Source organism: Gopherus flavomarginatus, chromosome 3 (genome assembly GCF_025201925.1).
Source record: "Gopherus flavomarginatus isolate rGopFla2 chromosome 3, rGopFla2.mat.asm, whole genome shotgun sequence".
In the NCBI taxonomy this organism is placed as follows: Eukaryota; Metazoa; Chordata; order Testudines; family Testudinidae; genus Gopherus; species Gopherus flavomarginatus.
Genome location: NC_066619.1, coordinates 255,083,862 through 255,104,083, shown reverse-complemented (window position 1 = coordinate 255,104,083; position 20,222 = coordinate 255,083,862). Strand labels below are relative to the sequence as shown.

The window sequence follows — 20,222 nt, the reverse complement described above, 5'->3', positions numbered from 1 at the left end:
TAAATCCTTTTGATTCGTGGGATTAAAACCAAAGTGAAATACTTAGAATCTGATTTAAACCAGGATATAAAATCCTACTTTCTAGTTCTATATTGTCTATGATCCTATTATTATTCATTATTTGTATTACTTCTTTGTGCCACAGAACCCCAGAGATGGATCAGGGCCCCATCATGCTAGGCATTGTACAGGGCTAAGAGTGTGTTATGGCAAATTGCCAGCACTATTATGATGGGTCTCGCGCTTTCTCTTCTTTGAGGGGGGTTCAGGGCACCATTTCTTGCCCCTGAATTGGAATATTAATTGCGCCACTAGTGTCCTTGAGGAGGGGAATGGAGAAGGAGGGACCAGGGCCCGCCCTCTACTCCAGGTCCCAGTCCAGGGGCCCTGAGGATAGTGGTGAACCACTTGAACTGGCGGTTCCTTCTGCTGGACTACTTCCCTCTCCTGCCCTTCAGCTTGTGGGAGGCTTCCCGTCCTCCCTCTTACCTAAGGTCTTGGACTTCTTAGCCCACCGCAGCATTCCTCCAAACTTTCCTGTGCTTCCCTTCAAACTGTTCTCTGTTCCAACACCAATCATCTCTGCTCCAACTCCCACACTGTCTGATTGAAGCAGGGGGGTTTTATCATGTGACTGACTGCAGGTGCTCTAATTGGCTTCAAGTGCTCTAGTTAATCTATTGCAAATTTTCTTCCCCTTACAGGGAATAAGGCTCCCTTCTAACCCTCTCCTGCTGCCCTCTGGCCATGCTGTATCACAGTGTCTACACAATAAATGCTGTGCACGGGCTCGTTTACGCACAGGCTTGAATCCAGCTAGTGCAGGTAATTACAGTAGTGAAGAAACCACAGCACGGGCTTCAGTGAGGGTTAGCAAGCAGAGTATGCACCCAAGATCTGTGCCAGGTGCCAGGCTTGTACTATCATTGAGGACAGGTCCATCAATGGCTATTAGCTAACATGGGCAGGAACGGTGTCCCTAACCTCTGTTTGCCAGAAGCTGGGAATGGGTGTCGGGATGGATCACTTGATGATTACCTGTTCTGTTCATTCCCTTTGGGGCACCTGGCATTGGCCATTGTTGGAAGACAGGATACTGGGCTAGATGGACCGTTGGTCTGACCCAGTATGGCCGTTCTTATGTTCTTACCAGTTCTGAAGCCCACACTGCACTGTCTTCACTGCTGTTGTTACCTGCGCTAGCTGAAGTCAATCTAACTTGGGTAGTATAGCCCATGCACAGCATTTGCTTTGAGAACATACCTAAGTATAAGACAAGAGACAACAGATGGATGCAGGGACAGATAGAGGGACAAGAAAACCATGAGAATATTTCTCAGCATGATATGCTGCAGTTTCAGCCACTTGTTTGCAAATTTAATAAGTAGGTGATGGAGGATGGCATCTTATACTGTAAGATCCTGATTCATTACAGACATAAAGCTCTGTCTGAGTATCTCAGCATGGTACATCATTGATCACCTACCCAATTTAAGTTCCAGAAAGAATTTTTCAGAAAAAAAAAATTACAATGAGAAAATTCACATTAAGAATAATAGGTAATGAATTATCCACAACCGAAGACCATGATCAATTTTCTACCCCAATTTTGCTGTAAAGGGGTTTTGTGTCTATTGCCTGTTGTCTGTTGCTTAGCACATTTTAGTCACTTTCATTTAACTCTGCTAGTTTGTAGCCATTTTCCACAGCCAACAAATATTCTCCTCATTTTTAGGGGGCTTTGGGGTTTAGCCTAAATCTTAGTTACAAAATTAGTTGGTCCTGCTCTGCAGCTACATAAAGTTTCAGTATTTAATCTGAGTGATGAGGTGATACCAGGAGTATGAATATAAGGTCAAAGAATCAAGTTTAGTGAAAAGGCATGTATGCTGTGACACTTATAAAATACATTACAATACTTTGACAAATTCATTCTAGGGACCGTTAGCACAGTTAAAACCAAATCATCACCATTTAATTTAGCTACTCTGGCATAATACGCTAAACCAGGAAATGTATTTAAACCAACAGATAATTGTATCCCATGGCATTTGTCAATATCCAAAATAGCTCTAAGTTTTAGCTGTTATTTTCAAAAAAATACGTATGTTACTTAATAAGCCACAAGGTGTCATGGTGGCTCAACTGGTGGGACTCTTGTCAGTCTAGACACGCAGGTTGTGGCTTCAGGTTACATACCAATGCTAACACAGCTCAGTACTAGGATGTCTGTGCTATGCTGCATATTTAGAAGTGTACATTCTGCAGTCCTTTGGATGAAAGTCAGTCAGTCAAAGTCCAGCCTGGTTGTTTCAGGCTGGCTGTTTTTGTGGGTGTTAAATATCTTAGCTGTCTCACAAGCAATACGCTTAGTATGCTGGCTTCTTGACCAATCATTTTACTTTACATTATTAACCCTGTCAGTGTGCTAAGAGGCACTGAAAAGGGCTGAGCTAGTCATAGCAAAAAACAGACAATGAATTGAACCTCTTTCTGCTCACAGCAATTCTGTGAACAGATAACTTCCTGGGATGTATTAATTATTCACATTTTAGATTAATTTTTGCTAGTTTTTTTTCTTTTTAACTCACTGGATTTATCACCAGTTTGCTGTAAGTACACATTATTCTATATTCAAAATTCAACTTGCAATTGGTCATACAAGTCACATGTATTGTTTCTGTTCCCTGGCTGGATGACCATAACCCTTATAATTATGATGAAGGCTTAAAAAGCCACTGGAGCTTTGAAATGCTTCAGTCAATTTTTTTCCTGTTACAGCCATATGAAGTAATTGCATGTCAAGCAGTGTCCCATCCCAAATAAAATACACAGGTACATGGCATTCACTAGTCTCTAAGTTTCCACCATCACCAGTCATTGACACTAAATAGCTTCATATGTATGTGCAGACCTAGTTATGGAGATGGCAGGAAGATCCTTGCCTGGCTTGTTTAATTGTTCTGTGCCAGGGCTCTGGCAAGGTTGTTTTTTTTTTGTTTGTTTTTTGGAAATTATCCCCTTGATGGGTCAAGTAGCATCCTATCTCATATCAAATAGGCAACTTCCTGGCTGAATACTTGAGAAGGATAGATTAAAATTCACTTCCTCCAAGTATTCATGAGAGTGAAACTCAACTGTTCAATGTTAACAGAAAGCAAACTCATAAAGGGCATGGATTCATTTTTGAATTCAAGTGAATACTCATGGACATTTTTACTGCAGTATTTGTTACACTCTAATACTTAGCTGTTATCTACTGTATTGGTTCTGCCTGCAACTCATGCCAGCACATTCTTCATAATGGGTCTACCCTTTGTAATAATAATCATGGATGTGCATAAGGCATGGCAATCAAAGGGTTATTACCATAGCTTGTTGGCACACTGTTCATGATTACATGCAGGATTCCATTCAGGGCATAAAGCCAACTATCCCACAAAGCATTACCTACATGGTAATTATTGCCATGTAAAACAGATAGATGCACTATATAATAATTGCAGTGCATCATATCTGAACTCTCAATTGCTAAAAATGATATTTCAAATCACATCAACAACATTATTAGCTAATTACCCTAAGGGTTAACTGATATTCTTGTGATGCAGACTAGGGACAGGTGACAGGGCTATTTATTACCTTCATTCAGTGAAGTAAGCAGATAGGGTGACAAATGCAGGTATAAGGCTGCATATCTCTGCACAAGCCTTTTTGGTTTGGTGGTGAGGAATAGCAGCTGAGGAAGGATGGATGATTAAAAGTATTTTCTTTATGAAGAGGGAAGTGGGTCTGTGACAATTCTGAACCATCTGACAAGCAGAATTCACATATGAACACATCCATTACAAAAGTAAATTACTTTATACCAATGCTTTTACTTACTAGTGATCTCAGTCACAATATTATTGTGATGCTAGCTGGAATATTATAAAACCACTTCTGATATTGAAGCCTTATATAAGTATTATGGAAGGCTGAGTGACACTGGTCTAAAATGCACATGCCATTCAGATTACTTGGAACTGGACAAGAAAGGTGCAGTGGGCCAGATTTTCTATTGCCTTACAATCCTGTGTAGTATTTTACACTTGCACAAACTGAGGCTATGTCTACACTACAGCCAGGATCAATGCTCTGAGATTGACCCACCAGCAGTCGATTTAGCGGATCTAGAGAAGACCCGACAAATCGACAGCAGATCGCTCTCCAGTCGACCCCTGGACTCTACCCCAAATGCGAAAAGTAAGGTAAGTCGACGGGAGACAGTAACTCGACCTAAGGTACGTTGACTGCAGCTACATTATTCAAGCATAGCGTAGGTCCACTTACTGCGGTAGTGTAGACATAGCCTGAGTGTAGAATGCTACCATTCTGATTAGGTAGCATTTCACACTCACTTTGATCAGCTGTAAAATAGCATAAATGTTGCAAGGCAATGGAAAAATCAAGCCCACATATTTGTTCTGTCCAGTCTCAAATAATCTGAAAGGTTCCATATCACAACAAAGAAATCGGATGTGGAAATTTGGTGCTGTTCCCTAGCTTCTTAAGGAATAAAGTAAGAAGTGACGTAACCTGAATTTTGGAGGGGGGTAAAAGGTTGCCCTCTTTTGCTTTTATGTTTTTTAAGTCTTTTTTCCATATATATGGGTGCATGGGTGCGCACAAGCACATGTGCGCATATTGAATTTTATACACCATAGATAAGTAACATTTCAAATGTTCATTTGCAATCAGAATATATGGAACTTTTTAAAGAAGAACAGTAGTAGAAGCTCTTTCGCTGATAAAAAGGTGAAATATGCTAATGTGTGAACCACAACACCTGTTACAAGCATCCCATAATGTACAATGAATACGGTAAACATACATACAGTAAAATTACAACAGTAACTCTGTCTTAACCCAGAGTTTTGGCAGAGAATATTTTTATTACTGTAGAAAATAACTTTATTAGAAATGTAGTTAGAAAAACAAGTGTTTGAAAGCTAAAAATGTCTAAGTGAAGACTGAAGTTTTAACCAAACAGGAATCCATCATCCGTGTGATGCAGCATTGCTTCTCCAAGTATTGCAACTGCTTCCTGCATTTTTCAAAAACAACCTACAAATAGACCTACAAATAGAATTTCAGTCTTGGGTCTCTCCTAAGCAAAGAATTCCAAATATACCCAGTTGCATACACATGATATTCACACATATTCCCTTTTGCCCCTAGGTACAATGGGTAAGGTAATTTACTAGCCAACATAGTTCCTTTTGTAACAGGAAGGTTGTTGTATTCTGCAGCTAGTATTTCTGTAACTGATGGGATCAGGACAGATACTGTATCTCATATGTGTGTGGTTGGATCTCAAAACTGTAACAAGAGATTACATTTTTTTTTCCTTAAAACAAACATTCAGACAGATTCAAATTAGTTCCTGTTCAGCTGCTTAGATTTGGCAAACTGACTTCATGGTTTACAGTGTAAGGATAGAAAGCAGCAGGTATGCGGGAACTGCGTGTCTTAGGAAAAACAAAATTGTTCTAATTTCTCAACCATGGGGCAGGGAGAGTGGGAGGGGCATGTGAAAGGGAAGCTATTTGATCTGTATAACAGGGTGATAGTTTTCCTGTAGGACCACCCTGCTAGCAGGTTTAGAAACCTACATAAAGATGTGAACTCATTGTGGCTGGTGTAGCCCATTAAAATCCACCCTAGATATAAAGATATCTGTGAGCTGACTGGAGAGAGAGGGGGAAATACAGTTTGTAACAGAAATATTTACAGGCCAAGCTTAGGAAGAAAGACTAATCTGAGGTTTATTGTTTTGTTGTGGTTATCAAATTACCAATAAACCTCTATTTTGCTATGGAGCAGGTGGGAACACCATGTGCTTACTGTCTAAATGTGGGTGAATGGGAAGGTGTGGCTGAGTAGGTGGCTCCCACGTAGCGTGTGGTTTGTACATTAGTGTGCAGAGCGTAGGGCAGTAAAGAAGGAGCATGTGCCTCATATCAAGGAACAACTGGAAGAATTGCCCTGGTGTGAGGAGCCACGGGGCTGGGCAGTGTAAAGAAGTTTCGTTCTAGTGGAGCTTCAAAGTTCAGATTCTGCATCCCTGTTCTTGCGGGAATTTTAGCCCTGGCGGCACTTCCAGCTCCTCTAAAGCTTATGGGCTCCACTGGCACCCCACTCTTGCATCTTTCTTTGGTCCTGACTCCTGATGAGTTTATAAACTTTACCAGCCACCGCATTCTGATGGCCATGAAAGTTTTTGTACAGCCTATACATTTTTCAGTCAGGGCAATTTTCACTGGTCCCTCAGAATTAAGCTCCACAGTTAAGTCTCCACAGCTTACTGTTACTTGACTGTGGGTTATAGCCCCTGGGTATTCCTACCTGATCCTCAGTCCTTTTTTATTTCAGTCTTATATATAAGACTGTTAGGCAAAGGCTATGTCTACACTGGAGCTGGAGGGGCCATTTCCAGCTCAGGTAGGTATATGCGCTCTTTGATCAACCTAGCATGCAAAAGATAGAAGTTTAGCGGCAGTGCCATAGGCTGTGGGAAATCCTAGCTTGTGTGAATACATAGCAAGGCTCCCAGACAAGATTGTACTGCTAAGCCTGACCCGATGCCCATTCCACCGTAGCTACATGCAGATTGCCCCAAGGGTCGGTCCTGGGGCCGGTTTTGTTCAATATCTTCATTAACGATCTGGAGGATGGCGTGGACTGCACCCTCAGCAAGTTTACAGATGACACTAAACTAGGAGGAGTGGTAGATAGGCTGGAAGGTAGGGATAGGATACAGAGGGACCTAGACAAATTAGAGGATTGGGCAAAAAGAAATCTGATGAGGTTCAACAAGGAAAAGTGCAGAGTCCTGCACTTACAACAAAAGAATCCCATGCACTGCTACAGACTAGGGCCGAATGGCTGGGCAGCAGTCCTGCAGAAAAGGACCTAGGAGTTACAGTGGATGAGAAACTGGATATGAGTCAACAGTGTGCACTTGTTGCCAAGAAGGCTAATGGCATTTTGGGCTATATAAGTAGGGGCATTGCCAGCAGATTGAGGGACGTGATCATTCCCCTCTATTCGGCATTGGTGAAGCCTCATCTGGAGTACTGTGTCCAGATTTGGGCTCCGCACTACAAGAAGGATGTGGAAAAATTGGAAAGAGTCCAGCAGAGGACAACAAAAATGATTAGGGGGCTGGAGCACATGACTTATCAGGAGAGGCTGAGGGAACTGGGATTGTTTAGTCTGCAGAAGAGAAGAATGAGGTAGGGGATTTGATAACTGCTTTCAACTACCTGAAAGGGGGTTCCAAAGAGGATGGATTTAGTTGGGGATTGGCCCTGCTTTGAGCAGGGGGTTGGACTATGACCTCCTGAGGTCCCTTCCAACTCTGATATTCTATGATTCTACACTTCTATTCTTAGTGTGCTAGCTCAATCAAAGCTAGCAGTCATCTACCTGAGCTGAAAGTTACACCCTTACGTACAGGCCAGATACATTTTCTTGATTTTTACACACACATTGTAGCCAGCTTATCCAGGTGTGGCTCATTAGACAGCAGGTTGAATATAATGGTGGTCAGGTGGGGGAAACAGTGATCTGGCACAAGGCAGACAAGTTCTGAGGGAAGAAACCCTAGAAGCAACCAAAACAATAGTGAAGACTTAGCGAGAGTGAAAAAATCTTAGGAGTAGTGTGATGAGGCAAGGCCAGATGGCTACAGTAAAGTAGTGAGGAACAGGTATGTTAGCCTCAGTATAAACAAATCCCTGGTATCATGGTAACCAAATGGCCGTTGCTCCAGGTTAATCAAGATACCTGGGGCCAATTAAGATCCTTCTACAAGGCAGTGGAGATAACTAGATTGATTGAGACCTGAAGCCAATCAAGGGCTGGCTTGAACTAGTTAAAAGCCTCCCAGCTAGTCAGTGAGATATGGGGGTTAGGAGTGATAGGAGGGAGTTGTGCTGTTGGAGGAATGAAGCAGTACAAAGCCATATCAGGTGCAAGGCAGGAGGCCCTGAGGTAATGGTGAAGGAGATATTGAGTGGGGGGCTGCTGTAGGGAAGTAGCCCAGGGAATTGTACATGACCTGTTTCCAAAAAGTCAACTAGTATAGCGGCTAATTTTAGGGTCCCTGGGCTGGAGCCCAGAGAAGAGTGTGGGCCTGGGCCACCCCACTGCTCCTTGATTAATCACTGAGACTGGGAGACGACAGGTTGAGGGAGGGAGGGTTGCTTCTCCTCACCTCCCTTGTTGGCTTATGATGACAACGGCTCAGTAAGCTGTGACCCTTGCCTCTAGAAAGAGAGAGGCTATTTGGAGGGTCACAGTGAGCCTCTGAGGCTAGCAAAATCTGCCAAGAAATTCAGGACTCAGAGTCAAGGACAGAACTTTGTCAGAGCAGTTAAGCCTAAGGAAAAAGCTTAAACTGGGGTTTCATATACTAGTGCTTTGTAATTACCTTTTTGTTAATAAATCAAGCCTCTGGAGCGGTGACTGACTTGAAGAGAGGGCAGCTGGGTGAGGCATCCAATATGTGGGGTCCTGGTGGCCCTGGCCCTGCACTATGGCTCTGCCCATCTTTGAGATGGCAGGAGCCGTTTACAATAGTCTTCTTTTGGGGTAGTGGGGGACTCATGCTTGGCCCTCCTTGGGCAGGCCTCCCCTACCCAGATCACCATTCCCTATCTTTAGGTGGGCTAGAATCTGTCCTGAAGAAGGGAGAACTCAGCCTTCATGCAAACAGGAGTACTCTGTGCAAACATACCCAGCATAGGTGTTGAGCTAGGAAAATCAGCACAGTTGGAATGCTTGGTGCATGACACACATGCAATTTTTGGCAAAAGGACACAAAAAAAAATACCCTACAAAGTAAAGTGTCTAGTAAATATGTTTTAATTTCTTCAAAAGGCCACCCTTAGATATCTTTAGTGATACACACAGTGGAAGCTAGTGCACCGCATGCATCTAAATCAAATGGTGTATTTTTTAGGTCTGATCTAGCAGTCCTACTGCAGGCAAAACTCCCACTGAATAAGAGCACAGGATTGGGTCCATCACATATGATCTCAGGTCTCCTCACAATAAAAAGAGCTTTTGCTTTTCAGATAAGATCTGCATTGTAAATTGTGTCTACATCCGATCTGAAGAAGACTGAGTTTTGAACTATTTGTGTTGCTTTTTTTGCTCAAAACATTCTTTATGTTCTTTATAAACAATGAGCTGGTAAGGATCTTTGCGATTTAAGGAGGAGGTTTACAGAAGAGTGCTCCCCTTAAAATTCACATTGATTTTTTTTTCCCCACCAAAATCAAATAAGACATTCTGTGCTTGCCAAGTATATAGTTTATGTTCTATATTATAAGCTCAAGAAAAACAAACAAGCAGCAAGCCCTGTAAGCTCAGAATCAGTGTGGAAAGGAAGTGAACGGAATTTTTTTCTAACCTCATAAATATTGTTAGTTTGTAGCAATTTTAATTGAAAACAGCCTCAACAGAATTGTTTTTTAAAAAAAGAGTAAAAGAAATCAGTAAAAAAAATACAATCAGTACAAAAACCCTTGAATTAATTTTCAAAGTCCATGTCAGTCTAAAGGGGCTTGTGGGGTCTTCTTTTAAAAGTGACCTTTACTTTCAGACAAACATGCTTTCAGAATGGTCTTTTAAGTTATCCTGCTGGGTATTAGGATATTTGAGGGTAACATTCTCATAAATTCTTAAGAACAAGAGTCAGCGACTCAAAGCATTTTGGGGTTCTTCCCACCACAAAACGCAACCTCATCTGAAACAAACTCAGACTTATTATAAACATAGTATCAGAGATCTGTTTGTGATATCAAGTTGCTATGTGAATTCACAACATAGAATTTTAAAACTAATATATTCAAAAGAAAGGAGGGAAAAAAGATGATTTCATAAAACAGTAATCTGAGGAAATAAGCCAGGAGGGGAAAAAGAGAGACTTCCATTTATGTATGGAGTGTAGGGAGGTTGTTTTGTTTTGCTTTAAATGTTTGGTTTAATATCTGTGTAAATAAGTTTCCAGTATGTTTAAGCAGCTGTTTTTAAATCACCATTTATTTTCTTTTATTGATATTCTTCATTGTGAAATCAGTTGTGTGAAATTTACTGTACAGATTAATAAAAGGTAATATGGTTTGATTGCTTTGTTTTGGTTTTAAAGAAACAATCGTATTACTCTAAAGTACTTCCCCAGTCACCTCTATAACACTGTTTTCTGAGCCAGGTAAGAAGTAACATGTTGCATATTGGACATAATACTTAATGAAAAATATCACCACTTGTGATAGAGACAAACATAGACTGCTAGACGATTTGAATACAAACAACTTCCAGGAATACAAGGGAACCTAGAAACAAGGGGGAAAAGTTGACATATTTCATTGCATACTGACGATAAAGAAATTGATCGAACTCTTAACTGTCAGCTGCTATAAGTGATCTATCTGCAGCATGTTGTAGTATCAGTGGATATTTCAAACTTTTTCATTTGTGTTATCTCTTTATTTTAAAATTTTTCAATTGTAAAAAATTCTAATAAAATAGGAATTGCAGCATCAAAGAAGGAGAGAGGTTGTTTCTTTTATGCTGGAAGCTCCATGGAGAAGGGAGATATGAAATCTAAGCTAATTTACCAATACTTTACACTACACGAGAGACTTCTTACATGGCTACAACAGATTTATTTTCGAAGTATGTTAAACTAATACAAATATCCAAAACATTCACATAAATGGAGTATGGATGTACAGGAAAGAAGTCCTATGGCGCCACACACAGCAAGAAAATAGCTGCATTTTTATAAACCAAGAACTTCAGTTGATCAGGATAAAAGTTAAATGGAGTTTACCCTTATTTCTGTCAGCCAACTTTACTTAAACATTTTAAAGAAAAAAAACTTATTTTTACTTATTAAAATCATGTATGCTGGAAGGACATTTGACTCCCCAAGGGGAATTAAGAATTGGTGTATTAATTTACCTTGTTAAAGGAAAAGAACCACCGTATCAAATTTCTGTGTGATTTGACTTTTTCCTCACAACTTTTAAAGAGCCTGAAGTATGGCTGAAGGCTGGATAACAACCTGGGCTCTAGCACAGTTAAAAATCACATAAGAAAGAATGAGTTTGGTAGTGACAACCTTTAGCCACCGGACAATTATCTCTACATCACAAAACCATCACGTGATTGGGCTTGACTTTGCTTAGGGCAGACCCAGGATTTAAAAGCCAATTTGTGGGAGCATTGAAAGCAGCGGGGATGGGATTTGAAGTGCAGAAGAGTGTGCTATGCCTAGCACGGTTTAGAGTCATCAGTTCTTCACCTATAGCTTCCATTTATCCCTAAAGAAAATATACTTGAGAAAAACAGAAATCTGGAAGCTGTGTCTAAATTGCATTTTGCTTAGCTTCATTTGCTTAGCACGTTGAGCTACAGCTACATATGCTTCATTAGAGGTTATTCTTTATCCCCACTCCATGCCAAACCAATCAGGCTTGATGCAAAAGGCTTTGTAAGGCAGGACCGCCCGGGGGGGGGGGGGCAAGTGGGGCAATTTGCCCCAGACCCCGCAGGGGCCCTTATGAGAGTTTTTCAGGGGCCCTGGAGCGGGGTCCTTCACTTCCTCCGTGGGCCCTGGAAAACTCTCGCGGGTCCCGGCCCCCAGAGCTTCTTCCACTCCAGGTCTTCGGTGACAATTCGGTGGTGGTGGGTCCTTCTGCTCCAGGACCCGCTGCCAAAGTGCCTCGAAGACCCGCGGCAGGGGGTCCTTCCACCCCGGGACCCGCTGCCAAAGTGCCTCCAAGACCCGCGGCGGGGGGTCCTTCCACTCCAGCACTCGCCGCCGAAGACCCCAGCCCCCTGAATCCTCTGGGTGGCCCTGTTGTAAGGCCTGCCCTAAGGCCTCATAACAGCTGTATCCCACTTTTGGGCACATTTGCATCCCTAAGGAGATAGCAGACCCTGCCTCCCAGGGGGAAGGACAGGAGGATGCAGCAGTGGCTGACCTAAGTAGTGGTAGATCCACTGATCCCACACCACTCTTTCTTGGCCCACCTGAACATACTCACAATAATGTACAGGGGGTCACTGCAACACTGGACACAGCAGCATATGGGGGAGGGGAGGCATATAAGAGAATGTCCCACGACCCTCTATCTTGGACCTTCCTCAGCTGTAGAGGAAGGCTGTAGTTGGACTCTAAAGGATTTACTAAGAGAGTTATTGTTGTGCATCACAAGACAACCATGGTAAATAATAAAATTATAAAATAAAATAATAAAACTACGAAGGCTGTAAGTGTGAGGTTGTGGGGTTTTGTTTTGTTTGGCGGTGTGGTTCCACCCTTCAGGCATCCTTGCTTTCCACTGGCCTTGTCCAAAGTAGGTCCAAAAGGAGTCCCAGAAATCCCCCATTCCCTTCCATTCCTCCCTTCTGGAGACTCTCTTTATAACTGCTTTCCCCTTAAGCTGCCTTACTTGTGCTACCTACCTTGTGGGGTTGAGTGTATTCAAGCAGCCTCTACCAGAGGCCATCACCTACATTATTCCAAGGACTGCCTGAGGAAAAATGCTTATTTAGTGAGCCCATATCCCTCAAAGCACATTTCTTCCATAACTTACAAGGCTCCACTGATCAGGATGTAAGATATCCGAGGCTGGTCCTAACAAAACTCTAGAACTCCACAGCTACAAATCGCAGATGGGCTTATAAGTGTGTAAAATGAGTGTGAAACTTCCACTCTCCACCTGCAATTAGACAACATTTGGGAATGCTTCATTGCAATCTTCCCACATCTAGCGACCGTAAACGTCAAAATGTCCAAGGAACTAAATTTTGTATTAAGGAAGCTGCTCTAAGTATGGGTGATGGCACTGAAGGTAGCTGCTCAACAAGGAGCAATGCCACAGTCCAGGCTTCAGGAACTCAGAAAGAAAAGAAAAGAAAAAAATTAATATTGAACAATCACAAGGCAAAAGTATTTTTACACTGAGAAAAGAAGAATTCATAAGGGTTCACTTTTCATTATCTGAACTCTGTCTGTTACAGCTCGCTGAAATCCATGAGGGTAACAGCAAAGAGGGGTAAATTACCCTTTCCTCCTCAGAGTGGCCCAAACAACGGAGCATATGTGGAGCAAAATTTTAATGAAATGCACTAGAGCCTACGTCTGGCTCAGCTCACGTCAGCAAGGCAACAGGAGAAAGTCTTTCTACAAGTCCTCCAAAAAGTTTCGGCAATGGAAAATTTGTAACTTAGGTCTAATCAGAAAAAAGGGCATATTTAAAATATTGAAAACAGCATTGATGCAAAAAGGTTGAATTGCCAGTCACATATACAGCTTTTCAAAATAATTTCTACAAAATTATCCCAAAGTGATCATTTGACAGCACGTTCTCTTTCCTGCTCATTTGTAAGACTATAATTGTTACACTAATTTGTATAGGAATGTAATCACAGAGCTGAAAAAAAACAAACAAAACACAACACCTTCCACACCCAAGTATCAGTCACTGCCAGCAGCTAATGACCTGAGGCAAAACTGAGAATTCTTTACATGACTATGGAAGCAATGAGCTTCTTTAAATTTTCAGCTACTATCAACTATATTTAACATATACAGACCAATAATATGTTTAGAAAACAGCGACGTTAGGAAATCAGTCACTCTCCAGCAGTTAACCAACCAGAAAGCAGGTCACATCTTGTTAGCTGTATCATATACATTAAACGTCATGAATTCTCTATGGGTTAGCTGACAATTCAGGCATGTGTGTTTTATTTTATGATAACCTCGTGTTCCCTTAAAGAATTACAGTACAACAAATAGATTCATCTTAAAATCCACCACAATCCTTCTCTGGGGCTCGACACAAATTCACCGGACACTTGAACTCTACAGAAGGCTATTCATTCTACAAGATGTATACTTCTTAAAGTGTTTTCAGTGCATCCACAGTAAACTACTCTGGAAAAACTGCAGCAGGAAGCATGTGTCCTGCACAGACACATGGGCAGAAATGCAGCCTGATCTAGTCCACACACTTTTCACTCCAATAGACCAAAAGTCTTGCTTCATTAAATATTTAAATTGCAAGTGGCAGCCCAAGATTTTTAAATCAAAAAGTATGAAAAGTATTTCTACTACTTCTTTTCATTTAGCATTTTCTTGAAGGGAGCTGCTCTCCATGTATGTACAAAGCAGTAGCAGACTACACAGAGTATTACAAACAGTACATTTCCAGGTAAACTGACAAGTACATGATAAAAGTCATGAACTGATCGTTTGTCTTGCTAAAGGCAACTATTTTCTAAGCATGCACAAATTTCAGTATCTGTTTGTTACGCACATGTGTTCTTTAAGGGCAGGTCTGGAATAAGTTTTTTAAAACTCTGCTTCTGTTTGCTGCTATCTTTCATATTTAATGTTAAGACTTTGAAAAACAAATGCAGGGTTGTGGTTCACTCCTCTGCAAAGGAGAAGCATTAGTTTAGTGCAGTTGATTAAGGAATACTTTGCAATATTATAGCTGTAAATGCCAACAGGACACATCCTGAGCAAACACCTAAGGAAAAGAAATTTTCCTCAGAATGGCATCAAACCTGAAGTGCTGTACTGTAATTTCAAGATTTCACCCCAAGCTGGTGTCTACTCAAAGAGTTGCTTTGCATGAAAATATAATGAGGATTACCCAATTAAACTACTAAATTAATTAGGGTGTTCATTCCTGTGTATATTGTGCTGTCTAATGGGACGCTTCAGACGGAATTCAGCCTGAAACCTATCACAGTCCATGCACAGTAAAACAAGGCTGAGGGACTTACCTCTGTACGAGACTGCAGCCTCTTGTTCATTTCATAGATTCGGTACTCTGGTTGCACCATGTATGGTGAGTGTCTCCTATAAAATGGGCCAAAAGGAGAAGAATAGAAAGGGTCATGTGGTGTGCTGGACATCTTGCCTGCTTGCAGAGAATCAAGCTACACAGAGTATCATCAACATCCATACAGAGCACATGGGCTGTGTGTTCTTCACAGTACAAAGTAGCAGCAGGCAGGCAGGCACACACAGAGACACACATACACACAGACAGACGCACACACACAGAGAGAGAGAACACACTGGCTGGAAACTGCTGTTGGAGCTCTTCTATAGCAGGAGACAGAGAGAGAGAGGAGAGAGAGAGAGAGAAGGGGGGGAGAGCGAGAGAGAGAGAGAGAGAGCACAGGCTCCAGAGAGAGACTGGATAGCTTCAGGCACCACTGCTTGTTTTTAAAGAAGCAGTTTGTGAAGGGGTCATTTCCTGTCCACACTGTAGACTAGTTCAAAAATATAATTTTCTTCTCAGTCTGACAGAGGTCTAAGGTTTGGTTTTAATTTTTCCCAGCCAGGACCCCTTAGGAACCTGGTAGCAAAGGCTTGTTAGCATATAGGTGGTTTAACTGCTGCCTGAGCCAATCACCCTCTCAGAAGACCACATTTGTATAATATCAGAAATGTGATGACTACAAAATACATAAACAAAGGCCACAACAACAACATGCATTTGGAGCCCGGTGAGTCACTTCTAGGAGACTAGAGATCTGGCAGTTCCAAGTGTTTGTGTTTATCTACAGTGGTTTCAACAGCCTCTTACTCTTCTGCACGTTTTTTGTTTTCACATTTCAAATCAACAGTTAAAGGATTGTAAGGGGGTTTTGCTCACTGTTTCATCAGAGACTAAAAAATATTGTGGAGAGAGAATTTGCACAGAGAAATAATCTCAGTAATACACTTCATGCAACAGAGAACACTCAAATGCTAATAACATAAACCTCCCAGAAAGATACAAAAAGCAAAGAACTGGGGGGGGGAGGGGCAGAGAGTATTTAAAGGGGAGGGGACTATATAAAATAACTGCTGAAAAAAACTGTTAAGCAATAAATTATTATAGATAATCTAATGGATCATTTAAAAATAATAGATCCAGATATTTTCCAAGACTGTTTAAGTACATAAATGTTTGACCAATTACAGTATATTATAAATGGAAGAAATCCAAAACTGCCCATGGGGAAGGGGTGGAAATCACCACTTAAAAGTGAAGGTGAAATCTATCTATTAAATTCATACGAAAGTTCTGGAACCTGTAGTGTGTGGATTAAAAAGCGTTTAATATATAGAAAACTGAAATGGGTTAATCTACTACATGGGAGATTAAAAGTTTTTGGGAGGGAAGTTTTTAATACCCCTGTAAAAAGCTTGTTAAGGCAAGGACTGTATCTTTTTATATTTCTGTAAAGTACCATGCAGATTTACAGCACAGAAAAATTGTAAAAATTATAATAAACAGGGCTGAATTAATTTCTGGTGTAATTTCATTCAAGTCAGTGGCGTTAAACCAGGTATGGATTTACCTATGTGAAAAAGTTAATGACAATATGAGCATTTTCATACTGCTTTTCATGCATACATCTTTCAGTGCTTTGCCAAGACAGGTAAGTAGTATTATCCCCCCATTTCACAAATGGGGAAACTGAGGCACAAGCAGTCACATTTTGGCAGGTTTCCTGTTTATAACCATGGGAAATATTTTAGCTTCATCCAATGCTATCAACTGGTCCTAGGTTCACTAGAACTTTGACATCGACTATACTTCGCCAACTTTTGTCAGTGAACCTCAGTTTCAGGATTAATTATCAGAGGGGTAGCCGTGTTAGGGATCTGTAAAAGCAGCAAGCAGTCCTGTGGCACCTTATAGACTAACAGACATATAGGAGCATGAGCTTTCGTGGGTGAATACCTACTTCGTCGGATGCATGCATGTGGGTATTCACCCACGAAAGCTCATGCTCCTATATGTCTGTTAGTCTATAAGGTGCCACAGGACTCTTTGCTGCTTTTACAAGATTAATTACAAAAGTTTCAGATTATTATCGGTCAAGGAGAGATGAGATAGGAATCAGCTTGAATACATCATTAGCAGAAAATTTCCCATACATTTTGTGATATTCTATAACATGTTGCCTATTGAGTTGGTTTGTGGATTCCCACAAACTTTCTGTTACTATGTATAAGGACTGGCAGACAATATATGGAGACAATAGGTATTTTACTCCCTCTTAATATTCACTACATATCTATATTGTATCTGTGATATAATTGCCAGAAAATGCTGATCAACTGGCAAGGCCCATACTGATGTTATACAAAGTCTGATTCAATGGTGTTACAATGACAGTGACGTTACCATATAACATTCAACTGGTACACAACTAAGGGCTTGTCTACACAGTGTACTAGTCTGTACTAAAAGGGTGTAAATTCTAGTGTGCACTAGTATGTTGTGCGCTAACTGGCCCATGTGCACACTGCTGGCACACACTAAAACTTCCCTAGTGCACACTGATATAGTCCCATTTCAAACAGCACTACGTTAATGTGCACTAGGGAATTTTCAGTGCACACCAGCAGGGTCCACATGGACCAGTTAGCACACCACATGCTAGTGAGTACTAGAATGTACATCCCTCTAGTGCATAGTAGCACACCATGTAGACAAGCCCAAGTAAGTGTGGTAAATGTATAAAGTGGATGCAGCCATGATACAGGGTTTTTAACTACAGTAGAACCTCAGAGTTAGGAACACCTTGGGAATGGAGGCTATTCGTAACTCTGAAATGTTCCATAATTCTGAATAAGACATTACAGACTTCAGACACTGGGTGGTTGGGGCTGCAGCCATGGGGAAGGTGGGGGAAAGGGGAGGAGAGGCAGGGCTCCAGGTCGGGGGGCTCAGGGCTTTAAACCTGAGGAAAGTGATAGGGCTCAGGACTTCAGCCCTCCAGCTCTGTTTTTGGCTGCTGCCCTGCAGGGGGCACCAGAGCTCAGGGCTCCCTACAGCTCCACTCCCAGTTTCAGTGAGGGGGGGCACACCGGGGTTCATGGCTTTAGCTATGGGGGGAATGCTGGGGCTGAAACTGGTGCTCGCCTCGTAGCTAAAACCCCGGCACCCCCCGTGGGGCTGAAACCGGGAACGGAGTCGTGGGGCTGAAGCCTCGAGCCCCGGTGCTCCCCCTGATCTAAAGCCCTGAGCCCCAGTAGTCCCAAGGGTCAGAAGCCCCTCCCCTCCCACCCAGAGGTCTGACCCTCAGCCCCCCCCACACACACACCCTGTGGCTGCAGCCCCAACCCCCTTCTTCCCCCACTGAAGCCCTAAGCCCCAGGGCTAAAGCTCCGAGGCAGAACAATACTTGCCGGTTGATTTTTTGGTTTTGTTTTGTTTTTTTGTCTCCACTGCTGCCTGATTGATTACTTCTGGTTCCACAGGGTGTCCAGTTGAACAGTAAGTCCGTAACTCTGGTGTTCGTATCTTTGAGGTTCTACTGTACTTTTCTAGCTATCTATATTGTATTGTAGCAAATCCCAACAACTTTACCCAGAGCCTAAAACCAGGGTGACACAGATGTCCAGAAAAAATAACAGTTTTAGCTCTTCAACCATTTACATACACAACTGATTTTCCCCTTCTGTAGGAAAACCTGTTTAACAAACCCCATGTAAACAAAACCCTCAGCTAATTGAAACTCTGTCATGTTTCTCCACAATTTTCATGTCAAATTGACCAACACATAGGATCTTCACCACATTCTGAGCTGGAGGTTTTTTAACCTGCCCTTCAGATGTTTCTCCTAAATAGAACTGCACTTTATTTGCAAATTAAGTCCAGAACAAAAAATAAATTAAAAAAAATTGCCAGCTCCACTGACAAGCGTGCACTACATTTCATGGTTTAAAGACTGAACTTCACACAAGGGGCAAAATGTATCCATTTTGAGGAATTTCTGCCCAGTCCAAAATTCATCATTTCACAAAATTGCATTTTGCAATAAAAAGACCATTTTAAATTTTTTTTGTTTCTGCAAAAAAATATGGAAGATGAATAAGTATCATGTTTTGCTTTACTGAGAACCTTAACAGGGAGAGAGCTTATGCATAGAGCTCTAATGATGGGCAGCAATGTGTAATTTTTCATACCACCTACTGATTTATTGATAGATTATAAAACCCCATAATCCACGAGTAGCAATTAAATCCCAGGCTGGTTGTCTGCCACCTACAACCTCTCATAGCTTTTCCACTTGTATGTTCTCATCCTGACTAACATCATGCTTGAACCAGTAAATTAAAACACAAAATGAAGAAAAAATAGAGTTACTGGGACTGAAGGTCAATTTGGAGAGGTATATGCTCAGATCTTGTCTCTTTAAAAGTTCTGCAGATCTGTGAATGACTGACAGTTAGGGGAAGTTCAGTGACACTCCTTAATCTGGAAAATGGGTTTTCTGCAGCAGAGAGAGGGCATAGGCAGACATGAGGAAGAAAGCAGCCAGTTTCCCCAATCCTGAAGATGAACATCTGCATGTAAATGTATGTGATTGAAAGAGAGCCAACTCACAGTATGAGGGTGTGGGTGTGGGTGGGTGTGTCCCCATCCATCCCCAGGCCAGAGGGCAGAGCGCCATCTACTTTCAAAGTGTCTAGAATTGAGATTTGTCTCCATTACGACATACTGAAGAGTTAAAGTTACCTCAACCAATTAGATGCTTAAAAAGCAGAAGTGTGAAAGTTAAATTAATGCAAGAAAGGAAATAATACTGAAGTAAGAGAGGCCCCAGATTTACTGAGATATAGGCATGGCCTGAAAAAAAAAACTGATTTGTGTAAAAGATGAGAATTGTAAAAGCTGGCAAGAGGGGACAAAGGCACCTTTCTTGTTTGCTAGGGAAAGTGTACTGATAAACTAAACAATGGATTTCAAATATTCAGAGGAGCCATAGTATAGCAATAAGCTGACTAGTGTGTATGTGTACTAGTGCCCTCTGCTGGATGGAATCAGAACTGCTCCACTGTATGTCATAGCCCCTATCTTTTCCTTTAGTTTAAACAGTAGAAACCTGTGTTTTTTGAAGTTTGAGGGTCTCAGTTATATTCCTCAGTGCCGCCAAAAGTTCAGAGTAGTCTTTGTTGTGCAATGTGATGACAACTGCATAGTATCCAAGATTTATTACAATATAACAATTGATACATTGGCCAAGAGGCATCAAGGAAGAACTTTCTTCAGGACGAAAACCTGGAGAGAGAAGGGGTGAACGGGAACAGTTCATTCATCCATCCTTGACGTTTGTGCTCTCACACGTGGTCTTTT

General features: G+C 41.6%; 1 protein-coding gene and 1 long non-coding RNA gene across 7 annotated transcripts in view; both read right to left on the bottom strand.

Moving 5' to 3' along the window:
* The window catches only part of LDB2 (LIM domain binding 2), a 513,042-nt gene that overhangs the window by 267,277 nt on the left and 225,543 nt on the right, over positions 1-20,222 (bottom strand). For 2 of the 6 annotated variants that reach the window (XM_050947879.1, XM_050947881.1), the window contains exon 2: positions 14,860-14,935. In XM_050947879.1, coding sequence (XP_050803836.1) covers positions 14,860-14,935 — 76 coding nt within the window. Of the gene's footprint in view, positions 1-14,859; positions 15,394-20,222 lie in introns of those variants that run through there. The other 4 variants (XM_050947880.1, XM_050947882.1, XM_050947878.1 and 1 more) reach the window with 4 other exon arrangements.
* On the bottom strand, positions 10,398-13,327 carry LOC127048403 (uncharacterized). The gene is made up of 3 exons (XR_007773648.1): positions 12,657-13,327; positions 12,105-12,234; positions 10,398-11,378 (listed from the first exon to the last, which is right to left on the bottom strand). It is a non-coding gene; the product is annotated as an uncharacterized LOC127048403 (long non-coding RNA).